The sequence below is a fragment of the Hyperolius riggenbachi genome, chromosome 5, assembly GCF_040937935.1.
Source record: "Hyperolius riggenbachi isolate aHypRig1 chromosome 5, aHypRig1.pri, whole genome shotgun sequence".
Taxonomy (NCBI): Eukaryota; Metazoa; Chordata; class Amphibia; order Anura; family Hyperoliidae; genus Hyperolius; species Hyperolius riggenbachi.
In genome coordinates this window covers 356,292,339-356,319,244 of record NC_090650.1, presented here as the reverse complement: position 1 = coordinate 356,319,244, position 26,906 = coordinate 356,292,339, and the positions used below count along the sequence as shown (strand labels likewise).

At 42.9% G+C, this 26,906-nt stretch overlaps 1 protein-coding gene across 1 annotated transcript in view; it reads left to right on the top strand.

Moving 5' to 3' along the window:
• ARFGEF1 (ADP ribosylation factor guanine nucleotide exchange factor 1) overlaps window positions 1-26,906 on the top strand; it is a 230,663-nt gene that overhangs the window by 124,238 nt on the left and 79,519 nt on the right. Inside the window, exons 10-16 of the mRNA XM_068237469.1 lie at window positions 4,865-5,099; window positions 8,313-8,412; window positions 8,549-8,688; window positions 11,034-11,142; window positions 16,765-16,966; window positions 22,742-22,853; window positions 26,301-26,506. Of these exons, the coding sequence (XP_068093570.1) occupies window positions 4,865-5,099; window positions 8,313-8,412; window positions 8,549-8,688; window positions 11,034-11,142; window positions 16,765-16,966; window positions 22,742-22,853; window positions 26,301-26,506 (1,104 nt within the window). The remainder of the gene's footprint in view (window positions 1-4,864; window positions 5,100-8,312; window positions 8,413-8,548; window positions 8,689-11,033; window positions 11,143-16,764; window positions 16,967-22,741; window positions 22,854-26,300; window positions 26,507-26,906) is intronic.

Here is a 26,906-nt window from a genome sequence, read left to right as displayed (position 1 = left end):
CTGCACAGCATCAGGGAAAAAAAAAGCCTGGGCTTTTTTCTTTGATGGGTGGAGCTTATCTAAAAATGCAGCTAAAAATGATGCTTTGGTAAGAAAAAAAAAAAAGTTCTGATGCTGTGAAACTGTTAAAGAAACACCAAGCCTTTTCAGTTCTGCTGAGTAGATTTTTAGTCCGGAGGTTCACTTTAAGTTTAAGGGAACAAGATGGCATGAATGCAGAAACAGCAGACAGTCAGCCAGGGACTCGAGCTAATAGTGTAGAGAGCTCAGAAGCTGAGAAATAGGTCTTGGTGTCATTCGCATACAGGTGATACTGAAAACAAAAAGCGCTTATTAATTATCCCACTAGAACTTACAACCAATAGAAATAAATAAGCTCGTACACATACAGGAAGTAGTCATAAAAGGGGCAGTACTATACTGTCCAAGGAAGAGGAAATTGGTCACAGCTTTGTACTTCCTGTACTCCCGAGTAATAGAGACATATTGTCTTTGAGCTCTGGTAGTTTTCCCCAGGAATTGCGTTTTTTCATTCGATATGGATCAGCGTGAGGCTTGTCTGCTGCAGCTGAAGCTCCTTTCTTTGGTCGCCATCTCTGCTTCTTATCCCAGAGGATTGTGGTCTATTTCCTGTCTACTCCCTTCCCTATGAATTATGGTCCATTTCCTGTCAAGCGCATATTTCCAGGACACCTACAGACAACCAAAGCGTTTGCGTGCTGTCGGCGGCGATTTCAAGCGGTTGCAACTGTCGTTTGCTGAACGCAGCCTCCACCAGAAGCCCCATGCAATGCCTCAGAGACCGCTATCAACCGCGACGCGTACAAAAACTATCGCTAACGCTGACAAACAAGATTGCAAAAACGCTGACAGACGTCTGTGTGAACCAGCCCTTACATGCACTGGCATGTTGTAATGCAAACAAACATGCAAGGTGTCGGAAAATTTGTTTGCGAGAATACACGTATGTTTTCAGTGCATACAAGTGCGAACTCTGCCTCACTTGGAACAAGTAGGGAGATCATGCGTTTGAATACTCTTTTGACTTTCCTAAACCGCATAGCTTTTCCAGGTCAGCGACTATTATAGCGAAAGATCTAGCAGCCGGGTGCCTAGCTTTGGCGGCCTCCATGTACGTCTCATGACAGGCGTCTGATACCTGCTACTTGTAGCTCCTTTATGTGCCAGAATATTAGTCAGCTCCCCAGACTCATGAGGATGATGTGGTTTCAGGTGGTCTACAGGTGGTCTGGTGCTGATCTGTGTTCAGTACCTATAAATCCAGACTCACTTGCACTAATCTTAGTAATGTAACAATGTATTCGGAAATGTTCAGTTCTGTTGTCATCCTGTAAGAGGTTAAACCAACCATCTGTTCCCCGGTGTAAAAACACAACATACACAACTTATTATATTATTATGGAAAGTGTCTGATGTCGTTAAGGCTTTTAGCCTCTAAACTGTGTATGATTCAATGTTTACTAACCTCTGACATCTCTGTCTGTCTGATATCTGATCTAATATGTAAAATCTGTGCATTGGCTTAGGGCTAGACATGGACTAATACAAAGGGTCACAGCAGATTGTGGTCTTCCTCCTCATACAGGTCTCTGCCTCATAAGCAGCATACAGAGTCATAGACCTCATCCCAAGGCAGTATGGGAATTCTAACAGCTATTTTTGATATATAGTACAGCTGCAAGGACTTGATTCCATTAAAAGCTGTATTTTAAAGCCATAAATCATTTTGGTTGACACATTGAAATCCTTCCTATAGTTCACACTAGTGATTTTCTTGGCGCTCTCTAACAGTTTCCTGAGGACACCACGCTGAAATAATGTGTAGTGGATCATTAGCTAAGAACACATCTTCACGTTCCAGACACATGAGAAATGTTGCTGTCACAAGACTCATTTAGTTCAGTTATAGTGCTCAGAGATGTTAAAGGAAACTTTACTGAGATAATGGCACAGGCTGCCATTGTTAATCCTTCCTGCAGTTCTTTTTCTTTGACTTAAAGGGATACTGTAGGGGGGTCGGGGGAAAATGAGTTGAAGTTACCTGGGGCTTCTAATGGTACCCTGCAGGCATCCTGTGCCCGTGCAGCCACTCACCGATGCTCCGGCACCGCCTCCGGGTCACTTCTGGAATTTCAGACTTTAAAGTCTGAAAACCACTGCGCCTGCGCCTGCGTTGCTGTGTCCTCGAGCCCGCTGATGTCACCAGGAGCGTACTGCGCAGGCCCAGTATGGTCTGTGCCTGCGCAGTACGCTCCTGGTGACATCAGCGGGATTGAGGACATGGCAACGCAGGCGCAGTGGTTTTCAGACTTTAAAGTCTGAAATTCCAGAAGTGAAGCGGAGGCGGGGCCGGAGCATCGGTGAGTGGCTGCGCGGGCACAGGATGTCTGCGGGGGACCGTTAGAAGCCCCGGGTAAGTTCAACCCATTTTCCCCCGACCCCCCTACAGTATCCCTTTAAGTACTTTCTAAGCGGTTGACTAGGGATGATCAATGAGATGCAAATATTTCAGAGTTTATGCAAATGTACCGTATGTACATTTTTATGCAGATATATGCAGCTTGAAATTGGACCAATCAATTCAATTGGTTCATTTTCAAGCTGCATGTATTTGCATACAAAAATTACATAAATTTACATAAACTCGGAAATATTTGCATATCATTGATCATCCCTACTATTGACCTACACTTCCCAGGCATTACTAAGGCAAAGGGCTCATTACATATGAGAGTGGATTATGACACCAGTGTTTCCTGTACCCAACACTAGTATATAAGTAGTTTAACATGTAGGATCTTACCAGGTGGTTTCAGATTCTAGGGTCATTTTAAACAGACTTCAGACTTTTTTTTCCCCATCAGTTCGACCGGTGATCTGATAAGAAATTGCATCGTATGTAGACGTCCAAATTGTTTCTGATCGATTTTGCGATCAATTTAGCCTTGATAAGTACCCAAAATCGATCGCAATCTGATTGGGCCGGTCGGAAATTATCTAATAGATCCGTCGATCTGATGGAAAATTGTACCATGTGCACCCGGCTTAAAGGTGGCCATACAATTTTTTTTTTTCCGATTTGAGAAATATAAATTCATTTTTCAGCTTGATGGAATAATTCCAAAAATCGAACCAGTATACCATACGCTTATAATAGATCTATCCCCCCCCCCAAAAAAAAAAACCACAACAACAAAAAAGATCAAGTAAAACATTGTTTATTCTTTTTTTTTCACCACATCGATTAGATATTTAACAAAAGGTTCTGAAAAATCACTTGTGTTTTCAACCGAGCGGGTGGTGGCGGTTGAATGGAAAGTGTTGTTAGAAGGACCTCAACCTTATCTTAGCCCATGCACAGCCATGCTCTCGCGTCCCTGTGCGAATGTTTGCATCATTGTCCCCTGTGTTTATTGCATCCATCCAAACAGGAAAGGAAAAACTATTGAGCCCAAAGAAAGCTAAAAAAAAAAAAAAAAATACATAAAAACACTATTAATCATTTTTTAACCAAAACACTGGGGAAAAGGGAGAATGCTCTAGCCACTACACTACAACGCCTTGACTGAGTTTCATTTTGAAGAGGATCAATGACACAATCATTTATTTTATCATCATTTAATCTGACTTGGTAATGGACTGTGTAGTTCATTACAGCACAAAAAGCATGGCAAGCAATCTGCGGGGACATTAAAGGACACCTGAAGGGAGAGGTATATAGTTGCCTGGTATTCCTGCTGATATGTTTGGATGCAGGAGTACCTGGATCACACATCTGAAACAAGCATGTGGCTAATCCAGTCAGACTTCAGTCAGAAACATCTGATTTGCATGCTTGTTCACGGTCTATGGCTAAAAGTATTAGAGGCAGATGACCAACAGGACAGCCAGGAAACTGCTATTGATTAATATGGCAGCCTCCATAACGCTCTCACTTCAGGTTCCCTTTAAAGTGAACCTTAACAGAGTCTGAAAAAAAGGTTTCCTTACCTGGGGTTTCCACTGGCCCCCCTGCAGACGTCCTGTGTCTGGACAAACTGCGCCTGTCAACTGCACTGGCCGTGAGCGTCTTCAATCACGCTCCCATCACCATGGCCATATGAGAGCTCTCATACTACGCATAGGCAGGACGGGGACGGGTGCACGATCAAGAATGCGCACAGCCAGGGCCGCGGCCCTGGAACTGGCTCGCTGGGGGTGACCGGAGGACCGTTTTTTTCTCGGCAAAGGCACAGGACATCTGCAGGGGGCCAGTGGAAGCCCCAGGTAAACTGAAACTTGTTTTCAGACTCAGTTGAGGTTCACTTTAACAAAGCCTTAAACTGTGCTGGTTGTGTTCTGAGGTTTTATTCAAACACAAGTTAATACTACGTGATAAAAAAAATTATGTAAGCAGATCATATAGAAAAATGTATAATCAGCTACAGATGGAAGACAGAAAATGGAATAAAATTTCATTCTGGTATTTGAACACTTGTACATGCACGCTTGTTTTGTCACCAAAAAGCCATGTGATGTAGTAATGAGAGGAGCAGCTCCAAACTCCTAAGCTCAGCTCCAAGCTAATTCCAGCTTTGGTCCATTTCCAGAACGTCACACTGGTTCTGCTCCTGTTCCAGGCAATAGAGCCAGCTTCAAGCTGAGGAGCTGGAGCTTCGCTAACCCTACTGCTTCTCTTCAGATATTCCCTTGCAATGATAGTACAGCAGACAGATAGCCGGTGTAATAAGTTCTTCCATAGAGACCTGTATGTTATGTATAACCAGAAGACCTGTTCCACAGTGTATAACTTCATCCATGTATGATGCAGGTATCATAATGGATTCTCTTTATTTCTGTCTAGATCCCACGAGTTGCGCTCAAAAGTTCTGTCGCTGCAGCTGCTCTTGTCTATTCTGCAGAACGCTGGGCCCGTCTTCAAGACCAATGAGATGTTCATCAACGCCATCAAGCAGTACCTCTGTGTTGCGCTGTCCAAAAATGGTGTGTCGTCCGTCCCTGAAGTCTTTGAACTTTCTCTTTCCATCTTTCTGACATTACTATCAAACTTCAAGTTACATCTAAAGATGCAGATTGAGGTATGTGGCAAATTAAAATGTCAAGTTGATGTTTCTTCTGTAACATTCTGAAAAGTACATCCCAGAAAAAGCATCAAACCTCCAGCTGGACTGCAATGCTCCGGTCTCAAAGACAGATAGTCAGTTAACCACTTAAGGACCAGGCCATTTTTACTTGATCTGTGCTGCGTCGGCTCTTCAGCCCACAGCACAGATCAGGATAGAGCCAGGGCAACCAGACTCCCCCCCCTCCCCTCCCCCCCCCTTTTTTTTTCCCCACTAGGGGGATGTCCCGCTGGGGGGGGTCTGATCGCCGCCGGCTATTTTCGCCTTGCGGGGGGGGGGGGGGGGGGGGGCTCCTCAAAGCCCCCCTCCGCAGCGATTTTCGGCCTGTACCGCCTCTAATAGGCTTCAGCCTATCAGACTGTGGCGATCCCCGGCCAATTAGAGGCCGGGGATCGCCAATCTCCTTTACGGCACTGCTGCGCAGCAGCGCCGTATGATGTAAACAGCGGGGATTTCTTCCCCGCGTGTTTACGATTACCCTTGAGCCGCGATCGGAGGCCCACAGGCTGTTCACGGAGACAACCTCTGTGAATGGACGTGGAAAGGCCGCCGTTTCCATGGGAAACCACTTGCGACCTGCCGACACCTATCGGCGTTAGGCGGTCGTTAAGTGGTTAATTATATCTACAGTTGACTGGAAGCTGCAGGGTCTATCTCAAGACAGTCTTTGTAAAGCTATGTACTCACGCTGGTCTGAACTAAACCTTGGCGAGCGATAACAACCGCCATGACCGAGAATCTGGAGTCAGCCCAGCATGTGTACAGCGGCTCCTCATCAATTACTAAGGATCTGGGATGCCTTTTCAGCGATCTCCAGTTTACTGTCATTTGAGTAGTGTAGCAATGATCACCATATTTATGAAGTGGCAGTCACCTTGATCACCCCTTTATAGATCACCAGCATTCACTACCAGTGGCGTAGCTAAGGAGCTATGGGCCCCGATTCAAGTTTTACAGTGGGGCCCCCCAAGCACTCTATACATAACAATTGATGCATCACATCAAAACCTGCCAATGGCAACTAAAGTGTCAGAGGTGCAAGAAGGGAATGGGGAACAGCTTGTTAATGATTACCACTATTCAAAGTATCTATAGAAGTCATTATTATGAGCACAGGACCAATAGAGAGCTAATACTGAAGTTGAGGGAGGGCCCTTCGGGGCCCCTCTGGCCCAAGGACCCCGATGTGGTCGCTACCTCTGCACCCTCTATTGCTACGCCCCTGTTCACTACTTACATTGTGGCAATTGCCATAAGCAGTGGATGGTAATGTTTGAGGTAACACTGTTCACCAATTTGCCAGAGATCTCCATTTTAAAGAGGACCTGAACTCAGAACTTCATCTCTGCTTTAAAAGATAAACAACTGCATAATAACCTTTTAAATAGTACCAAAGCTGAACTATAACAAAAGATTTATACATACCTGGGGCTGCCTCCAGCCCCAGAGGCTGCTGGAGAGATACGCAAACAGCGCACTTCTCATGCGTAGACTAGAGTCGACTGATGGCAGTGACGAGACCCAGTTCCCGAAGCTGCAGACAGCCGAGGACGGTGGCGTGTGAGCGATCTAAGCAGATGGGGCTGGAGGAAGCCCCAGGTATATATAAATCTTTTTTTATATAGTTCAGCTCTGAGTCTCTTTAACGAAAAACATTATTTGTTAAACTCCTGGAATACATTTGCAGTGTCTACTTCCTGCTTTCATGGAAGCAGGCAAAAGGTTAACCTACTGTGTTTACATATTTGCTGAGACTGCCGAATTTCTGTGTTGACACAGCTGAGAGCTCAAATTACACTTGTGATTACTTACAGATGAGGGGGAATTAGACAGGCTCTTCTCTAAAAAAAAAAATAAAAAAAAAATAAAAATAATAATAATAATAAATAAATAAATAAATAAAAAAAACACTCAGGGGCCTCAAACACTGGGGCGGTTTTACTGCACCACACTGCAGGGCGATGAAAGTCTGTGGGGACTTTCATACTGATGAGGTATGGCCTAATGCGACAGAAGTGCTGTTTTCGCTGAATCCCTGATGCTAGGGCAAACCTACATTACCATGCATGCCTGCGGCGACGTGGGGTGGACCCGAAGTCTTGTAAGTCTATGGATACACGTGTATTAAAATGCCCGCCGCAGGTTTTGTGTGTCACGCATGCTCGGAACCGTATTTTTGTAATGTGCTTCTACGCTTATGATCGCTTCGATTACAGGAAGTGAGCGTTAATTCCTGCTTGGCAATCTGCCAGATGTGGATTACCGTGTTCTAATGTGGTAATCTGCGAAGGCCTGATTTTGACTGCAGCCGCCAATCACCAGTGTGAAACCGTCCTCAGGGTGCATTTCTCTGTTTTTATTGTGTCCAGAGTTCAGGTCCACTTTAACAGATAGCAGTGTTGAGCCTTAGAGTCTCTGAGCTGTATATCAATATTTCTTTCTTATGAGAAATGACCGTTGCGGCTAGCAATTTGTTATTCCAAAGGCAGATCATCAATATAGGTGAGCTATAGCACTTACAATCAAGCAGCAGTGATCACCAGTGGCCAAGATCGAGAGCCTTTTTATATTATTATTATTATTATTATTATTATTATTATTATTATTATTTAGTATTTATATAGCGCCGACATATTACGCAGCGCTGTACAGTGTATATATATATTGTCTTGTCACTAACTGTCCCTCAAAGGAGCTCACAATCTAATCCCTACCATTGCCATACGTCTATATTATGTAGTGTAAGTACTGTAGTCTAGGGCCAATTTTTAGGGGGAGCCAATTAACTTATCTATATATGTTTTTGGAATGTGGGAGGAAACCGGAGTGCCCGGAGGAAACCCACGCAGACACAGAGAGAACATACAAACTCTTTGCAGATAGTGCCCTGGCTGGGATTCGAACCAGGGACCCAGCGCTGCAAGGCGAGAGAGCTAACCACTACGCCACCGTGCTACCGTGGTGTTACAGAAGTATGCCATCCTGTTTTAAACTGTAGAGAACAAAATGGGTATATTTTCGTGCTATGTTAGTTACAGCAGCCTGCGCAGAGATTGTCTACAGGAATGTTGTAATGATGACATTTTGAAGTAAATTGATAACCACCACTGCTTCTAAAAGTTGCAGTATGTGTCTCTCTAGTCATTTGTATACTTCTTTTTCAATCAGGTCTTCTTCAAAGAAATATTCCTCTATATCCTGGAAACGTCGACTAGCTCTTTTGATCACAAATGGATGGTTATTCAGACTCTGACGAGAATCTGTGCAGGTATGGAACAATGCTTGCTCTGCCTTGATGTCACACAATACACAACTGTCACCTCACTGCCTGCACCTGGCTGATGTGTCTTGTAGCCTAAGTGACTTTCTCTGATCAGCTACTCTCTGCTCAATGTCTCCCGCAGATGCACAAAGCGTGGTGGATATTTATGTCAATTATGACTGTGACTTGAACGCAGCAAACATCTTTGAGAGATTAGTTAATGATCTCTCGAAGATTGCTCAAGGAAGAGGCAGTCAAGAACTTGGCATGTCAAATGTTCAGGTATGTAATTAGGTTTAATATATAATCTTCCTACTGATAAGATGTTTCATTCTTTTTTTCCATGCTGGGTCCTGTGAAATAATGCAGCTTATTTACTCTTCTGTCATTTGAAGCCCAGTGTACCAAACTCATTCTCAATGGGAATCAGTAATTGTTTGTTTTTCTATAATTATGGATTCTAGCCCACACATTATTATGCTCTGAATTCTGTCAGTTTTAGGCCTCATTCACGCACTGGTGTTTTCAGCCCGCATTTCACGCTTTGCTGACCGCCGGCGATCAGCAAATCGTTGCGGCCCTAGCAATCCTATGGGATTACTTGCAATGTGGTGATTGCACTTTCCGACAATCGCAAACAGACTTAATAAACATGTAATATTTTGAATAGTGGCTCCTCCTTCCTCCATTCCATTTGTTTAAAACTCAAACAAAAGTTTGCTTTCTTAAAACAGAAATAATTTGTGATAATTCAGGTTGGAGTGAGCTTGAGATGTCTCCCAGTGCATCACTGCTGAATATATGCAAATTAACCATTGTTAATTGTTTAAAACACAAGAAATGTACATGTCCTTTTTAATAACATTTATGCACTGGTAATCGTCCAAAAGGTATCTTAAGGGTCATGTTACATGAGGAAAATGTGTATGTGCAATCCCAGTTCTACATTAAACTAACTTGTTTATCCTTTTCTTTTTCTCTTTGTTAGGGTAAGGAGTCTAGGGCTCTTAATTAATTTTGTTTGCATTTGAACTCTAATTAGTTAGCAATTATAGTTACTAGAGGTCGTAAAACTCCTGCATGTCTGAAATATGCATCTTAGTGCAGGGAACAAACTAAAAACTTAAATAGTTTAAACCTACATTTTTAGTCTTTAAGACCTAAATAAGTGTATGAAATTCTAAGTATGTCTTGTTAAGGATTAGGACTATAGATACAGTGGTTAATCTCATCCTCTTATTTTCACGTCAGATTTGCTTTAACCGCTTAATTCCGTGGGGTAAGGTGTTGACTTGAGGCTGCAATTGCTGCCAAAGGTGCATAGACAAAGTATTGAACAAAGGCTGTGAATACTTATGTACTTAAAGAGAACCTGAACTGAAAATAAAAAGTCAAAATAACCATACACAGGTCATACTTGCCTCCTGGGTAGTCTACTCCTCAATCTCTTTCTCCTCTCCTGCGTCCCATTTGTCCGCTGTGATCAATGGAATTCTTCGTCCTCCATGTTAAAAATGGCCATTACCCCATAACAGCTTCCTGGTCAGCACACTGTTCTGCAATATCACCCGCTCCAGCCATAGGGAAACATTGACATTTCCTTGCACATTCAGTTGTAACTGACAGCTGCTGATATATAACTAACAGCAACTGATTTTTTTCAGTTCTGACAAAATATTTTCAGAACTGTAAGGGATCACTGTAAGAAGAAAATTGTGAGCATCTGAGAGGAGCTGACGGTGAGGTTAGTATGTAATATTCATTTCCAGCTATGTCATGTGTTTATTTAAAATAATTTTACTCACTTCAGGTTCCCTTTAAGTGATTTTTTTCATGTTATGGGGTGTTGTGTGTAGAATGCTGTGGAAAAAAATGAATTGAATCCATTTTGGAATAAGGCTGTAGCACATGAAAATGTGGAAAAGTAATGTGCTGTGAATACTTTCTGGATGCACTGTATTGGGCTGCTGTAGTTCTTTTAGTCGGCAATGAGTGCAGTATCCTCCTACTTGTTCTGTTAGGTCAAACCCTAGCCAGCGCTTGTGGCAGTTAGGCATATTTGGATGGATTTTTTTTTTTAATGCCTGGATTAGTGCATACAGTGTTTGTGTGCATTTATTCAGGTTTTTATTTTTCTTTCCCCAGACTGCATAAGATGTTTAAACCCCCCGCAATTTGCTGCTTCTGCACATCTTCATACAGTAATGTTGATTTCAGCACATTTATATCCCAGTAAACAGTCACTAGTTGTATTCTGTGTTTACTCGTAGCTTATGCGCTTTTTACCCTTGGTATGTAGACGTAGACTTAACCAAATTACATCTTCTATACGTAGTCTATTCATGAAACTCGGCCCTTTGACACATTTCAGCGATTGTTGTCTTGGAATTCATATAAACGCACTCCAATATATTTACAATATAAATATGGGTAACAAAGGTTAATCTGACATCTTTTTCTCTTATCATCTTTGATGGATCTCGCAGAAAACAATTACATTGTCAGTGAAGCCGTGAGGAGAGGTTAATGGAGAGGCCCAGTGTTTTTATGTAGAGAGAATTGACAGTAATGTGCATTTGTTAACAAGTGTCTGTGTCTTTGTACCTCTAATGTGTTTTGCTTTGTAGGAACTCAGTCTGAGGAAGAAGGGCTTGGAGTGCTTGGTGTCTATATTAAAATGTATGGTGGAGTGGAGCAAAGACCTCTACGTGAATCCAAACTCTCAAACCACTCTAGGTAGGAACATCTAATCTCTGTAGAAAAATATCAGCTGCTGGCACCATTTAATGACCTATACTTTCTCATGAAGGTTTTTACTTTGTGTATCACTAACTTTTTCTGCCACGTTTTACAGAATGCTTTGAACTATTCACCTCACTGAGTTTGTGTTCACGCTTAAACTTTGAAGTAGTGGATATAAAAACACATACAGATTTGTGTGGGTTTTACATGTAATTCTGTGCATTTTTGCTTGCCTAGATGCACTTTAGCAAGGCATGCATTTTTTTTTAAAGGAAAGCCATTTTTACTACTGTTTACTAAATGGGTTAATAACCACAAACTTACCTAAAAAGAGGGAAGCCTCCGGATCCTGTAGAAGCTTCCAGAACATTTTTCTGGTTCACCGTTGCCACCCCCTTAAAATCCGACAAGGGCTTGTCGGGTTGAAGATTTGGGCCATGTTTGTTTTTTTTTGTTTTTTTTAGGAACAAGCGTGGTCATGCTGCATCTGCACATGTATGCCTGCGCACTTACCCAGAGCCGCTTGTGCATAAGTGGCACCGTGCTATTGCGCAGGCGTAAGTTGTAATGGCATGGGTGCAGCACGGCCACACTTGTAAATGAAGAGAAGATCTTTTGGAAGGTCCTGGCAAACAGCGCTGCTCACGAGGAGGAAACAGGAAGCCTCCGCAGGATCCGGAGGCTCCCCTCTTCTTCGGTAAGTATGTTTCCTTAACCAAGGTTTTTAAAAACCTGTACTCCGAGATACTCACTTTCATCTCCAAGTTCTGTGACAAAAATATGTACTGTTGTGGGATAATGCCTCAGACAGCAGTACAGGTGTGAACTGTAATATAAGAGTCTAAAGGCTTTCAGATATCCTTGCACACCATGTGCAGCACACTAAAGTGGATGACCCCACACACGGGTTGATGCTCACGGCAGTTTTACAAGTATTAACGCAATTGCGTAGTGCATGTTGTGTGGGTAACCGACTGCTAGCAAATAACATCACGCACATTACACTAGCAACATGCAGCATACCCTTACATGGGGAGCTATGCTGCGTGTGCAAAGCGCTAAAGTACATGGTCAAACTGTTGAGCTTGGAGAGTAATGAAGGGTCATGAGGTCAGGTTGCTGCATGGTACAGTTATTGTGTATTGTATCTGGTTGAGCTACATCATGAATTGCTGAATTGACTAGACAGTTACAAAGTAACAGTTCACTGGTCTGTATTTCAGCTATGAAAGCTGTTAGCCTGCAGTTCACCTTTGGTTATTTATGAATGCTGTTTGTTTCTGCATTCACCGTGGAGGTTATGCTACAATCTAAAATACATCATAGTACTGCCTGCTGCATAAATTCCCTCTCCCTGCCCATACTGCATACTGTGTAGAAAGAAGAGGTGCTTTGAATAACATCTAAGATTTCTAGACCTGATTTTGGCCTGACTTGTGCCACAAATCCATTGCATGTCGTCATAAAGCTGTCACAGCAGCCAATACAGCTGATTTGCGATGAAAATGCATGTGCTTCAATGTAGACACATTGATAATGTCCAGCATTGTTTATTAGCCCTGTAGAATAAACAGAAGCCTGCCCAACTGTATCAGTGTAAAGCTACTTACCGTACACTTGCTAGATTTCCATCACTGGTCACTGTGATTTATGATTATTTGCAGTCACAAACGTACAATGCGCAAAAGTGTCTTCTGATGTCAGCAGCCTCTCCTTCAGCTATCTGCCGAGTCAGAAAATATTTGGCCAGCTGCTATTGTAAGTGCTGCTGGCCATCCACTCTTCCCTCTCCATAGGATAGAATGAGCCAAGCAGCAGCGTTAATGGGTTGACTGTCATCCAAACTGCTCATGACAGATAGTTTTGAGCAACAGTTGCTTCCCCATCGTCCTCATCCTCCGGGATCCAGCGCTGGCAACCCCCGAACACTGGATAGGTAAATATTTACCTTCCACGCTCCTGCGCAGGTGCAGTAGCGGCTTTCCGATTGGGTTCAGGTGGAAATAGCCAAGTCCGATTGGGTCTGCTCTTCTGTCGTGCCTGCGCAGTAGAGAGAACCAGATTGGGCTTGGCTATTTGGTCTGAGACCGATCAGAAAGCATTTACTGTGCCTGCGCAAGATCACGGTAGGTAAATATTGCAGGTGCTATCCCTGTCGGCTTTACCTTTAGGGGAGACGGCGCTGGATACCTGAGGCTTAGGATGGGGGCAGCCTCATTAGGATCCAGAGGCTTCCCCCTCCTAAGATAATCTCAGGGAAGGAAGGGGGGGGGGGGGGGAGTTACAGTTTCTCTTTAAAACATGCTGTGATCATAAATTTATCTTCATTTCATAGTGCGGCTGGATGAATGTAGTCATTTAGAGTAAATATGAAAATAAAGTAAATAGTAAATAGAATAGTAATAGTATAAAACCACAAAACACTGCGCTGATATAAAAAATACAGGGTGATGTATACAATCGGTGATGCGCTGCTATATACTTCCAAACAGTTCAAATATTCACAAATTTAGCTGCGCTCATAAAAGTCCCAACAAACTCTTCTTATATACAGCTGGTATCCAGGATTAATCTCCACTTCCACACAGGGAGGTTGCTATGCCCACTTCAGTGAGAAATCACCACCACACCCCATGCAGTGGCCACTCACCGCTATGTTATGACCCTCAGTCAAGTGGGTCTTCAGCGCTTATGGGGTCATCTGGCCGCCCCCTGCCATTCACTGGAAAATCCTCCTCCTACAATCCAAGCTGCTGTTTGTTGGTCTTTAACACCTCAAAAAAGACATACCAGAGCTCCCATAGCGTAAAATTGTAAAATACTTTTAATTATAAAAAGATTGCACACTTACAAGCCAAGCCGTGGTACTTCGCATAGAGTTTTTGTGGGCTCCACCCCAAACGTTGGCCGACGGGTCGGCTTGTTGCGCTGTTTGGCCTCCCACTGCCTGCCACGTCTGTCCCCACGCTTGCTAGTTTGTAGGCTGCGTGCGCTTGACCGGTTTCGTCGCTATATGCGACTCCTCAGAAGGAGGCTTGTAGGAGGAGGATTTTCCAGTGAATGGCAGGGGGCGGCCAGATGACCCCATAAGCGCTGAAGACCCACTTGACTGAGGGTCATAACATAGCGATGAGTGGACACTGTGTGGGGTGTGGTGGTGGTTTCTCACTGAAGTGGGCATAGCAACCTCCCTGTGTGGAAGTGGAGATTAATCCTGGATACCAGCTGTATATAAGAAGAGTTTGTTGGGACTTTTATGAGCGCAGCTAATTTGTGAATATTAGAATAGTAATAGTGTTAAGGTAAGTTAAGGCAACTTATACACAAGCAGGCCTGTAGAGTCGGAGTAATTTTGGGTGCCCGGAGTCTGTCGGTGGTTTCATAAGCTGAGGAGTCGGAGTTGGATGATTATTGTGTACTGACTCCACAGCCCTGTTATCAAATACACAAATGTATCAAGTCCAAGGACTCGCTTTACCTTTGAAGTAGCTCTATTTCAGCCTCCCATTTTTTTGTTACATTTTATATAATACATTTTCAATAATATTTCAAAGTACATGCCTGGAGCATCTAGTACAGTGGTCCTCAAACTAAGGCCCGCGGGCCTAATGTGGCCCCCTGAGGCTTTTTAACTGGCCCCCACACACAAAATGTGTTACTTATAGATGCGGTCAGCTACATCTTTAAATATTGGTGGTCCGCATATAGAATAGCAGTGCTGGAACCACCCATCCACATGTAAGCCAGAAAGCTTCCAATCAAATTCCACATCAGGTGACACTGCTGTTCAACTGGACTGCAGGTTGTCACCTGGGTATGCTTCACTGTCAAAGACTTCTACATAATTTTATGTATACTCCGGCCCCCCAGCAGTCTGAAGTATATTGACCCGGCCCTCGTCCCAAAATGTTTGGGGACCCCTGATCTAGTAGCTCTCTACTGACAGTAGAGTTGGAGCACAGAGCATTCCACCCCCTCTTACTGCTGAGGGAGAGTAACTCCTTGTGGCCAGCACTGCAACTACAGTTTAAAGAGGAACTCCAGTGAAAATAATGTAATAAAAAAGTGCTTCATTTTTACAATAATTATGTATAAATGATTTAGTCAGTGTTTGCCCATTGTAAAATCTTTTAAATCCCTGATTTACATTCTGACATGTATTACATGGTGACATTTTTACTGTGGGCAGGTGATGTAGCTGCTGCATGCTTTTTTTGGCAGTTGGAAACAGCTGTAAACAACTATTTCCCACAATGCAGCAAGGTTCACATACAGGAAACTGCCAAGAGTACGTACTCAGAATTTCTTTGTGGGAGGGGTGTCACCACAATATCAGCCATACAGCGCACCCTGCTGGTCTGTCTGTGAAATGGAATAGATTTCTCATGTAAAAGGGGGTATCAGCTACTGATTGGGATAAAGTTTATAAAAGCCATTTTGTACAGCTCTTCACCCTGCTTGCAATGAAAAACATTTCTCACTGCTCTTGTATTTAATTTATTTTATGAACACATGGGGGAATGTAAATGATTTCTTGCTCAGTAAGCGATGAGGAACTAGACTAGAATTGATAACGAGATTTTGCAAAGTCAAAGCTGTAATGCTGGCCACAAAGAGTTTAATACCTTAGCAGCGTAGGAAAGAGATGGGTGGATGGGGAAAGACTGACTGCTGGTTCCTCCCTGATGACCTCATGTCGGTGGTGATGGGATACAGGGAGCAGTTTGGAAGGCTCACCGAAGCAGCATATGTCAATAGGACAGGCAGACAGTATTGCAAACCCAGTAAGCTAGGTAATAGAGACGTTAATGCAAAATAGTTAATCGAATGCCCAAAACCAAGTGCATTACAAATAATCATCAGTTCCACATAATATGCATTTAAAAACAGCAAGCCATAACTGGGGCTTCATAATAAAAAGTGACATAAGATGCATAGGTTAACAAATGTTTTCTGCTACCTTTTGGCATACCTGAGGATCTGTGTTAAAGGGAAGGTCCAAGCAAAATAGAAAAATGAGTTTCACTTACCTGGGGCTTCTACCAGCCCCATGCAGCCATCCTGTGCCCTCGTAGTCACTCACTGCTGCTCCAGTCCCCCGCTGGCAGCATGCCGACCTCAGAGGTCGGCGGGCCGCATTGCGTACATTTTTACGCATTCCCGCTAGTGCAGGAACATTAACACATACATTTTTACGCGTTAGTGGTTTAATGCGTAAAAATGTACGCATTGAGCCACTAACGCGTAAAAATGTATATGTTAATGTTCCTGCACGAGCGGGAATGCGTAAAAATGTACGCAATGCGTCCCGCCGACCTCCGAGGTCGGCAAGCTGCCAGCGGGGGACTGGAGCAGCAGTGAGTGACTACGAGGGCACAGCATGGCTGCATGGGGCTGGTAGAAGCCCCAGGTAGTGAAACTCATTTTTTTATTTTGCTTGGACCTTCCCTTTAAAGGACACTTTCCTACATGGTAGAAAAACAAATGGTTTATCGCCACAGAGTCCATGCCATCAATGACAGGAGGCAGGAAATGATTGGTATTCAAGAGATCTTACAAAGTTTGAAACCGGTACATACATGTATATATTATTCACTAATGATGCTTATTCAACAGGGCAGGAGAAACCTGTAGAGCAAGAGACCAATGAGACCAAGCACCCTGAGACCATCAATCGATACGGGAGTCTGAACTCGCTGGATTCTACCACGTCCTCAGGCATCGGCAGCTACAGCACACAGATGTCTGGCACAGACAACCCCGAACAGTTTGAAGTCTTGAAACAGCAAAAGGAGATTATAGAGCAAGGAATAGACTTGTAAGTTGGTTTGATTTCCTGTATTGATGCTGATGTGAAGGCCCTGCATGCCTCCTATTGATGAGTATGTCTTCTATAACACTACATTTCATTTAACTCAGAGAAGTTAAATCCCAGCAAAACCCAAAAGTAAACAAGCCAAATTATATTAGCAATCGGAAAAACAGAATAGAAATAGTGGAAAGAGGCAAATTAGTGGACAAAATACCCTTTGGTCAGCTATGTTTGTCACTGCTGTATAGCTAACTTATTTTCCTCTCTGGTATCAGCTGGTTGGTGAAGCAGTCAAGGGCAATGATATGACACGCAAAGTAGAAATAAAGTGTCAGACTACAGTATTCCTGTGTTGGTAAAAACATACAGTATATCCTCAGTGTTCTCCTCAGGCTCTTTTAGCCGGGTGCCCCACCTGGCTAACTTTTAGGGAGCACCTGGCTGTCATCAGCTTGCCTCCTCATCCCCCCTTCTATGCTGTTATCAGAGTTGCGCAGAGAAGCGATTTCCCTGCATTCCTCTGTCGCGCCCCACCTGGCTACATTTTCATGCCACGAAACCATTCTGGGGGAACACTGTATCCTCTACCTGAGGAGGCAGGGGTGAGCTACTGTAACAGCTCTAAATTTATACTTCCACTAACTGACATAATTGCTTTGAAAATTTGAATGGTTCAGTTTTGGGTTTGGTTGGACGCTAAAGTACTTAATTTGTTCAACTGTTGGTTGGGAGCAGCTCTTAAAGAGAGTCTGAAGCGAGAATAGATCTCGCTTCAGACCTCATATATAAAAATGCCGCTATCCCGCGGCTTAACGGGGTCCCTGTCCCCCCAAATCCCCCTCCGTAATGCGGGGGAGCGCTTCCTGGTTGGGGCAGGGCTAACCGCCGCAGCCCTGCCCCACACGCATCTGTCAGCGCGTATCTCCGCCTCTCCCTCGCCACTCTCAGTCTTCCTTCACTGAGAGGGGCGGGGGAGAGGCGGCGATGCGCGTCTGATAGACGCGACTGGAGGCAGGGCTGCAGCCGTTAGCCCTTGCCTCCAGGAAGCCCTATTCTACGACCAACTTTCCGACCATCTTTTGCGGGGGGTGGGTTGGGGGTGAAGGGACCCTCATGCAGCCGCAGGATAGCGGCGTTTTAGCAGGGGCACACGTGCCCCTGCTATATATGAGAGCTGAAGCGAGATTTAGTCTCGCTTCAGTGTCTCTTTAAAAGCAGACTTGTGACTCTAATAATGATAAAAATAAACACACTTTTTCTAGCTAAAAATCACATTTGAAAATTAGGTCTCTTATACTCGAGTATAAGTCTAGAAATGTAGGTCTGATTCACTTCATAAAAGTATAGGGGTCAACTTATACTCGATCCACTGGGAAAACGCTGAGCGCACTGAGTAATGTTTGTACTATGAGGGACATTCCCATTTGCAGCAATTTACTCAGTGGTAAGTGACACTTTGAGAAAGGAAATGCCAAGAAAACACAGGTCTAAAAGTCCTGGCCACAACCATTAACAAGGAAATGGGCAGGGGGGGGGGGGGGGGAATACTGGGCTTCATAAAAGGGAGTGACTAATCACAGCACTTGGGTGCGTGGAGGTGATATTGGCTGCACTTAAGGGATAGGATGGGTTAATGGCTGCAAAACTGTTTGCAGTGCAGTCATTAAACCCTCCTGAGCCCCAAGTGCAGCCATTAACATTGCTGGGTAGACTTATTCTTGAGTTAATGAAGAATTCCAGCTTAAGAGGGTTGAATATTGGAGTCAACTTATACACGAGGTTGACTTGTATTCGAGAATATATATTGTAGCTTTCAAGATTACCATGACCCAAGAACTACTTCCGGGGCATTGGGCCATGCACTCATTTTGTGCAGGGTCTTCTAGAGCCGTGCGTGAGGACATCAGGTGTGAGTATGAACAGTCTATCAGTATTGGGTCCTCTCAAGACGGCTCCGCAGCTGATGCATGCTGGAGGTGGAAAATGCTTTTGGCTTCAGTGGGCGTGTAATAGGCATCCTATTGCAGCTGTTACTGCCCCCTTCGACTTGCGCCTTCCACAAGTGGCTTTTATCGGTGGATAAATGGGAAATTTTGAACGACTGACCTGAAGGTTTCACAATAAGCAATTATTTCATAGCATAAAAAAGACTTGAGGTTTACTTTAAATGGAAGTGAGAGGAACAACAGAGGCTGCCATTTCTTGTCTCTACCTAGATCCCAGAAAGCTTGCATTATTTAACTTTATCAGTTAGCCATTAAAAGGTATTACTTTGACAAGACTTTGTTTTTTTTCTACCTACATATATTGTTTGGCTAACACGGTACAGAAACATTATTACTATTGTCTCTGCCTGTAAATTCTACATCTTTGGTTTTCATGCTGATCCTCAGGCTCCAGTATTTATAGTCTCTGTAACAGTGCAGAAACACTTTGCTCAGGTTTTGACTCAGACTGACATTGCAGCAATAACTGGTGCCCTGTCTACCTCTTCTGGACACAGCATTCCAAAAGTATTGGAGCCAGAGGCTCCTCGCCCCGATCAGAGAGTTGGCATTTTCAGGAGGCAAGCACTAAATAAGGCAGCAACTTTGAGCACTTCTACTTTCTCTTTCTGGTGGTATGCTGAACATGTTACAGGAAGTGCAGCTGAAAGTGTTGACACCAACAAATTGCTTTACAGTTTTGGTTGGAGCCTGCCATCATTTATGAGCAATACTGCCAAGATAATGGGGCTGGAGTTGCAGACGTTGCCTCCTGCTGGAGCTATTGCTAAGCAACAGAGTTTCATTTTTTCCGCCTCATTCTTCACCATGTAAAATAAACGAAGTACCCTGGGGCAGAGGAAAAGGCTTTCGTATGATTTCTGCAACACAAGAGCGAAATGGGGGGCTTCACTGGATTGATAAGACTGTGTGTGAAGCTGCCAGTGCCATTCAGAAAAGATTGTGGGTGGACTCTGCTGCTTGTAGGCTGGCACAGGTAACAGCTGTCTAAGGCCTGAGACATACTGCAGAGCACTTTGCTGACTGTCAGCTCTGTGTTTGCGGTTTTAAAAGATACTCCCATAGCCTTGCATAAAAAGCGCTGCAAATTCACAGCGAAGATTGTGGCGATTTTATCTTGATACAAGTCAATGGGAGCGTTTTTAAAAACGCAAATGCATCGCTGATGGTCAGCAAAGCGCTCTGCAGTTCCTAAGGCTGGTTTTAGGTAAGACAGGCTATTGTGTAAAAATAAATACTGCCGGTAAAGAGCCTATTCTTGGGTTAATGCATACACCTATTAACAGGTTAAAAGTGGTCTGGGATGTTTTTGTTTATTAAAAAGCATAGCCAAGAAGAAATAAAATTTACAATTTTGAATTCTGGTGTGAATTTTGCTTTGAACTGCTTCCCACAGTAGATGACCTATCCTAAGTGAAAACTTAGGCTTAAAATAAAAAGAATATTAAACACAAACCATTAAAAAAGCCATTAAAAGTTGTAATCTTCTATATACAGCATCCAGTCAGTTTTTACAACAAGTGTAGGAATAATAAATTTTATGTAAGAAATGCAGCTAGCACAGTGTTCCCATGTGCAGGTGTAAGTCCCCCCTATTACAGGTGCAGGCATCATGCATGACACAGAACATTTATCAACAGTTTGACAGGGTCACTGCCCCCCCCCCCCTTCAATAGCCGACTCACCAGATCGGACGACCAAGCTGGGCCTGCATGCCCATCAGGGGTATAGGCCACCCCTACGCCTCTATGGCAAACAGCATGGCTCCTTTAAGTCCCGGTTGGCTAGTGTTAAGTAGTCCCAGACCTCTGTATGCAAAACGCTACCATGACCTAAAAGTGCCTATAAAGTCCAAAGTTGATTTAAAAAATTAGCAACCAGCTTAAAATGTACAAAATTGCCAGCCTAATGCTGCATACACACTTGAGATAAAAGTCTTTGGAAAAGGCAAGACCAAAGACCAATTTTACCCCATTCCATGTAGTATGAGAGCCATACTCTACACAGTCTATTCTATGGAGCTGCACTCCCCATCAGATAAAATCTTTGCAAGATGCTGCACACAAAGATGCCCGTACACATTCAAAAGATCATTATCTGCAAAAGATCTCTTCCTGCAATAGATCCATTCCTGCAAAATGCATTCATAGTCTATGAGATCTGCAGATCCTCATACACACCTTGTTTAACAAACTTCATCTGCATATCTGGCAATCATCTGCAGATCTGAAAATCCATCCTGGTGGATCTTATCTGCAGATGATCTGCAGATGATCTGCAGATGATTGCCTGTTAAACAAGGTGTGTATGATGATCTGCAGATCTCATAGACTATGAATGCATTTTGCAGGAATGGATCTATTTCAGGAAGAGATCTTTTGCAGATAATGATCTTTTGAATGTGTACGGGCATCTTTGTGTGCAGCATCTTGCAAAGATTTTATCTGATGGGGAGTGCAGCTCCATAGAATAGACTGTGTAGGTGTGGCTCTCATACTACATGGAAGGGGGTAAAATTGGTCTGTGATCTTGCCTTTTCCAAAGACTTTTATCTCAAGTGTGTATGCAGCATTAGAACTTGCAGGCAATCGGCAGCTCAGCTTGGTACCAGAATAAACTGACAACAGCTGTCTGGGTTAGTCAGCGTGTAAGCCGCCGTTCGATCCCCGCTGCCGGCTTCTAGTTCAAACAAGCTCCAGGTATAGCCAATTACGTCACCACGTCCAGCAACGTGGACACGCACACTACATTACTCCGTAGCTCCCCTCTACGCGTTTTGCTGCCTTGGTGGAGTCACCGCGGCAACAAAACGTATAAGTCTGGTCAGATTGTTCAGTGGTCAGTGAATAATGGCTCAAATGTACTTAGGCCTTAAATCTTCCAAAACTTAAAGTGGACCTGAACTCTTGCACAGGACAGAAGGAAGTAAAAATGTTTGTACCGTGTTAGCCAAACAAGACTTTGTTTTTTTCTACCTACAGGACAGAAGGAAAACCTAGAGAAATGCACACTTTTATGTATTTAGAGGGTTCAGCCTCCCTAATTCTACCTAATCTGTGACTAATCACAAGTTGTAATTTGACGTGTCAGCTCCTGCCATGGCAGAGCAGCTAATTGGTAAACACAAGATGTTAAAAATGTCTGCTTTCATGAAAGCAGGAAGTAGACACTGCGGTTTTATTGCAGAATTTGTAACCGCTGTAACAAAGAAATGTTTTTAGGATGGTTAGTATGTTGTTTATTTTTCAGAGCAAAGAGGAAGTTCTGAGTTCAGGTCTGCTTTAAAACTGGCTGCAAATCCAAACTCCACTAGTTTGAGACTTTTTACTTCTATCTCACTGACAACCATACTATTCCCATTCACAGAATGTGTTTATTATCCTTTGCTCCCGGATTCCGGAGTCTCTCTTTGGCTGAAGTGATGTTTTAAGTCTTGTCTGCTTAGCAACCAGATGCTTCTGTGTACTAAAAGCCTGGAAATGATTGTCACAGGACTTTCAATGATGCACTTGATTTAATGTATCTCCCTGCTGAGTGCACTACCCTTCTGCACCAAACAGCTGCTCTGTACCTAAAGAATAAAGGCTTCTCTTCATCATAGCCTGCTCAGTCCGCTGAATTGCGCTCATTGTTTTTCTTTAAAAGGTTGACTTTCAATTAAGCCCATGCCTAAAAATAGTTCTGTTCATTCTCTGAAGTTGAGATTGGATATTTTTATCTTTCAATAATAGGTTCTGTCTAACTAAGCTTTATTTCTTTGTCATTAATTAAACAGATTTAATAAGAAACCAAAAAGGGGTATCCAGTATTTGCAAGAGCAAGGGATGCTGGGAAATACTCCAGAAGATATTGCTCAGTTCCTGCATCAAGAGGAGCGATTAGACTCAGTAAGTATGGCTGGATGTTTTATCTCCGTGAAACACATCATGGTTATAGATGAGGAGGCTATTTGATGACTGAGAAGGTCCCAGTTTTCTACGGCTTCATAACCTTTTGTGCCAGCCGTCTTTCATTGAAGAAATGCTTATGACTCAGTGTTTTTCAAATGTGCTGCTGAATTGTAGATTATTTTCCCAAAACTTCCTATCTGCAGGTTAAGTGCAGCTATGATTGCAGCAGAAGAATAACGCTAGGTATCTTTTTTTACTAACCAGTTGGGTGAAAAGGTGATACTCCCCTCCCCAGGAATGCTCCTCCAGCTGTGCTGCTTCTTGTTTTATCTTTCGGATCCATTGTTCCCTTTGTGCCACAGTCACAGTGATGCTGAACCTAAACATGCCCATACATACACTTATTGATTTTCTCAATTACTGGCAGATTCAATCACTTGGGTTGGATCTGCTAGGAACTGATTTCCCCAAAATGTTTGATTAGTCGACATTCAGTAGATGTTGGCCTAAAATTGATTGACATTATCGATTGGACAGGGTGGATTCAGGTCATTAGGAAAAACAATAGCATAGTTCTAGGGAAAATCGTCGTAACCATCTGTTTTTCCACAGCATGTTCAGGCAAGGTGACACAGTGCTTGTGCGAACATTATTATTACACATTTACACAGTGCTGATACGTACACAGTGCTGATGCATTTTCTGTAGAGAAGTTCTCATTGCTGGCTGTCCTGCAGTGAGGCTCATAATCTAGTGTCCCTATTGGAGTGTGGAGTAATATTATGTGGACAAGTCAAGTAACCCATCTTTATGTATTTAAACACCTTAAATACATGGCTGGAAGGAAACCAGGGAACCTGGAGGAAACTGGCACAAACACATCATATCCTGATGGGGGATTCTCAAAGTATACTTTAATTTTAAAAGCACTCCCTTAAAGGCAATGGCACAGTCCAGCTGTCAGAATAGACACACAAACTGGGAGGCCAGCTGGTATTTTATTTTATAAGTTCTTTTCAGAGAGTGCTATTGTAAAGCATAAAGGAAAATTTGAGAATCTCTCATGAGGAAATGTTCTATTCTTTAACCTTCCAGTAAGAGGTGCAGAGCCACCAGTTTATAATACATTTTTGTAAGTAAAGACTACATAGGAAGTTAAAAAGTTACATTGAATTTAGTCTCGGACAAATGCAAGTGTGCAAATGTACATGTAATATCTACATAGGTGCATCATTCTCAGGACATGCTGAGGAGAAGCTTTTTTTTAAAAAAAAAACATATTGCAGCTCTTCACATAGCTCTGCCAAATGTAACACACTTTTCAATATAGGATAACTGGAGACTAAGTGGTGTAGTTAGTTGTAGCTCAATTGCTGTGCAAAAGTGTTTAGATATTACCCTTCCAAAATACTTAGTAACCTCCACCATTGGAGTCAAGCAACTCCTGCTCAACATATTGTGTCTACAGACATGTGTTGGAAATATTTTAAAAATAAATATACTTATGTTGCCTCCTGTTTGGCTTTTTGTTACAAGTTCCAACAGCTAATTTTGTTGAAATAAAGTTTGCTTTTGCAAAATATTTAAAAACAAGGAACTCACAAACCAGGGTTACCATTAGGCAACCACTGTAAAAGCAGGTGGGGAGATTTTCCTGACCCCACTCAGGAATGAGAAGTCGCTCTCTGTAGATGAGAAAAAGGGGGTTCAACCCTCCACCCAGGGTGGACTCAATATTATGCAGGAGAACAGAGGCGCCAAAAGGATAAAAGGAAGCTAAATGAGCTTAAAAAAACATTCTTAGTAAATAGAGGAGGTAGTGGTGGCCTTACCTCCTCCAAGTAGACACACAACGACTGTAGTAAAGACAGTCAATATATTTTATTTATGAACTCCAAATATGCAACGCGTTTCGCAGGTTTGATCCCGCTTCATCAGGCAATAACAACGGAGCAATAGCATATGTGGTCAGAAGAAGAGCCAGGCACATCTGTTTGACAGAGGTGCCTGGCTCTTCTACTGACCACATATGACCACATATGTGTGACAGAGGTGCCTGGCTCTTCTACTGACCAAATATACTATTGCTCCGTTGTTATTGCCTGATGAAGTGGGATCAAACCTGCGAAACGCGTTGCATATTTGGAGTTCATAAATCAAATACATTGACTGTCTTTACTACAGTCACAACGACTGTGTGTACTTGGAGGAGGTAAGTCCACCACTACTACCTCCTCTATTTACCAAGAATTTGTTTTTTTAAGCTCATTTAGCTTCCTTTTATCCTTTTGGCGCCTTTGCAAAATATTTGTCTTTATTTTATGTAGTTTACACAAAGGGTTACTGTAGTAGACAGACCTGACCACAAGAGGGCATAACTACATGCGAGTCTGAGAAGGAAATTCCATGTGGGTTAGAGGCAAAGTTCCATTTTGTTACAAAATGACTTAAGACTTAAGCCCCCATACAGACGCTCAACAGCGGTCTTTTATGCAGCACAATTGTTGAACAACTTTTGTTGTGAAACAAGTTGAAACAGCTAAAGAAAAAAAGTCTTTTGCAATTGTCCAAAACGCAGATAAGAAGTCAATCCAGTGGATTGACTTCTTATCATCTTTTTGAACAATAGCAAAATACTTTTTTTTTCTAGCTGTTTCAACTTGTTTCACAACAAAAGTTGTTCAACAGTTGTGCTGCATAAAAGACAGCTGTTGAGCGTGTGTATGGGGCTATATGTACATGCCAGACAGACATTAATGATGAGAAAAAAAGGGTTCATGCTGCCCACTACAGTAGTGTGTAGATGTTTTTATTTTCTCTATTTGTAATTACAACAGCATAATATTCATTACAACTGACAGTTTACTCCACAAGTGGCATTTCACCTTTGGAATAAGGAGGGATTTACATAATTTAATGATGCTTACAAAGTGTTTTAAAATGATTGGAACATGAACATTAGGATGAATATTTAATTGCTTAGCATAGAGGGTCCCCAATGAAGTCAGTAGGTCATTGAAACATGTTGAGGTGGAATTGGAGTCTACTGGCTAATCTATGATAAGCCATGCTATGTTTATCCTGTTATGTGCATGTTGGCCTTTAAATTGCTTGGCATACATTTTTCCTTATTTCCTACTTTGTTTTCCTACTTGTGGAGTGGTGCATCAGTTATTCGGTGGGATGTTAGTTCAGCATGTAGGAGCACCATTGGTTTTATAGACACACAGTCAGGCTACTTGGTAATGGCAATTATCAGGATATCCCAAGCTAGGCCCTCATGCTAGATGACAGTTTGCTGAGGCGGAGCCTGTCAGAGAAGGTGAGTATACCTTTTCCTACAACCTCTATTTTAGGTGTGCATGTCAGGTGTGTGTGCATTTTTTAAGGAATGTGCGCCTCAGAGTTTTTGTCACTAACCTATTCCCCTGTGCTCCATTTCAGACTCAGGTCGGAGAATTCCTAGGAGACAATGATAGGTTCAATAAAGAGGTGATGTATGCCTATGTGGATCAACATGACTTTTTAGGGAAGGACTTTGTCTCTGCCCTTCGACTGTTTTTGGAAGGATTCCGTCTTCCGGGTGAAGCCCAGAAAATTGACCGTCTGATGGAGAAATTTGCTGCTCGATATTTAGAGTGCAATCAAGGGTATGCAATTCATAACACCATAATTATTACCAGTTCTTATATAGCCTTGTCTGTACCTTACCCTGAATGACATTATTATTGGAATAGTTTGGTTGCAAGGATGGCAGCTGAAGGTGAAGCGACCTGTTACTACATTTAAGGAGGCATTTACCATACAAAATGAATGATATGGATATATTTTATCTTTAGATAAATGGAGTAATCCTTTAAAGGCTGTGTGGTGAGAGCGTAATACTAGATTTTGTCTAGAGAGCAGGAATGGCTCAGTGTGGAAAATATGCATAACAAAGGATTATGAGAAATGGAATTGGCTTTCACACCATGGTACAGCTCTAGCTGGCCACAGAAACCACTAATTGGAGAGGATCATTTGATGTAGCGCACAGCAGCCTCTGATTTC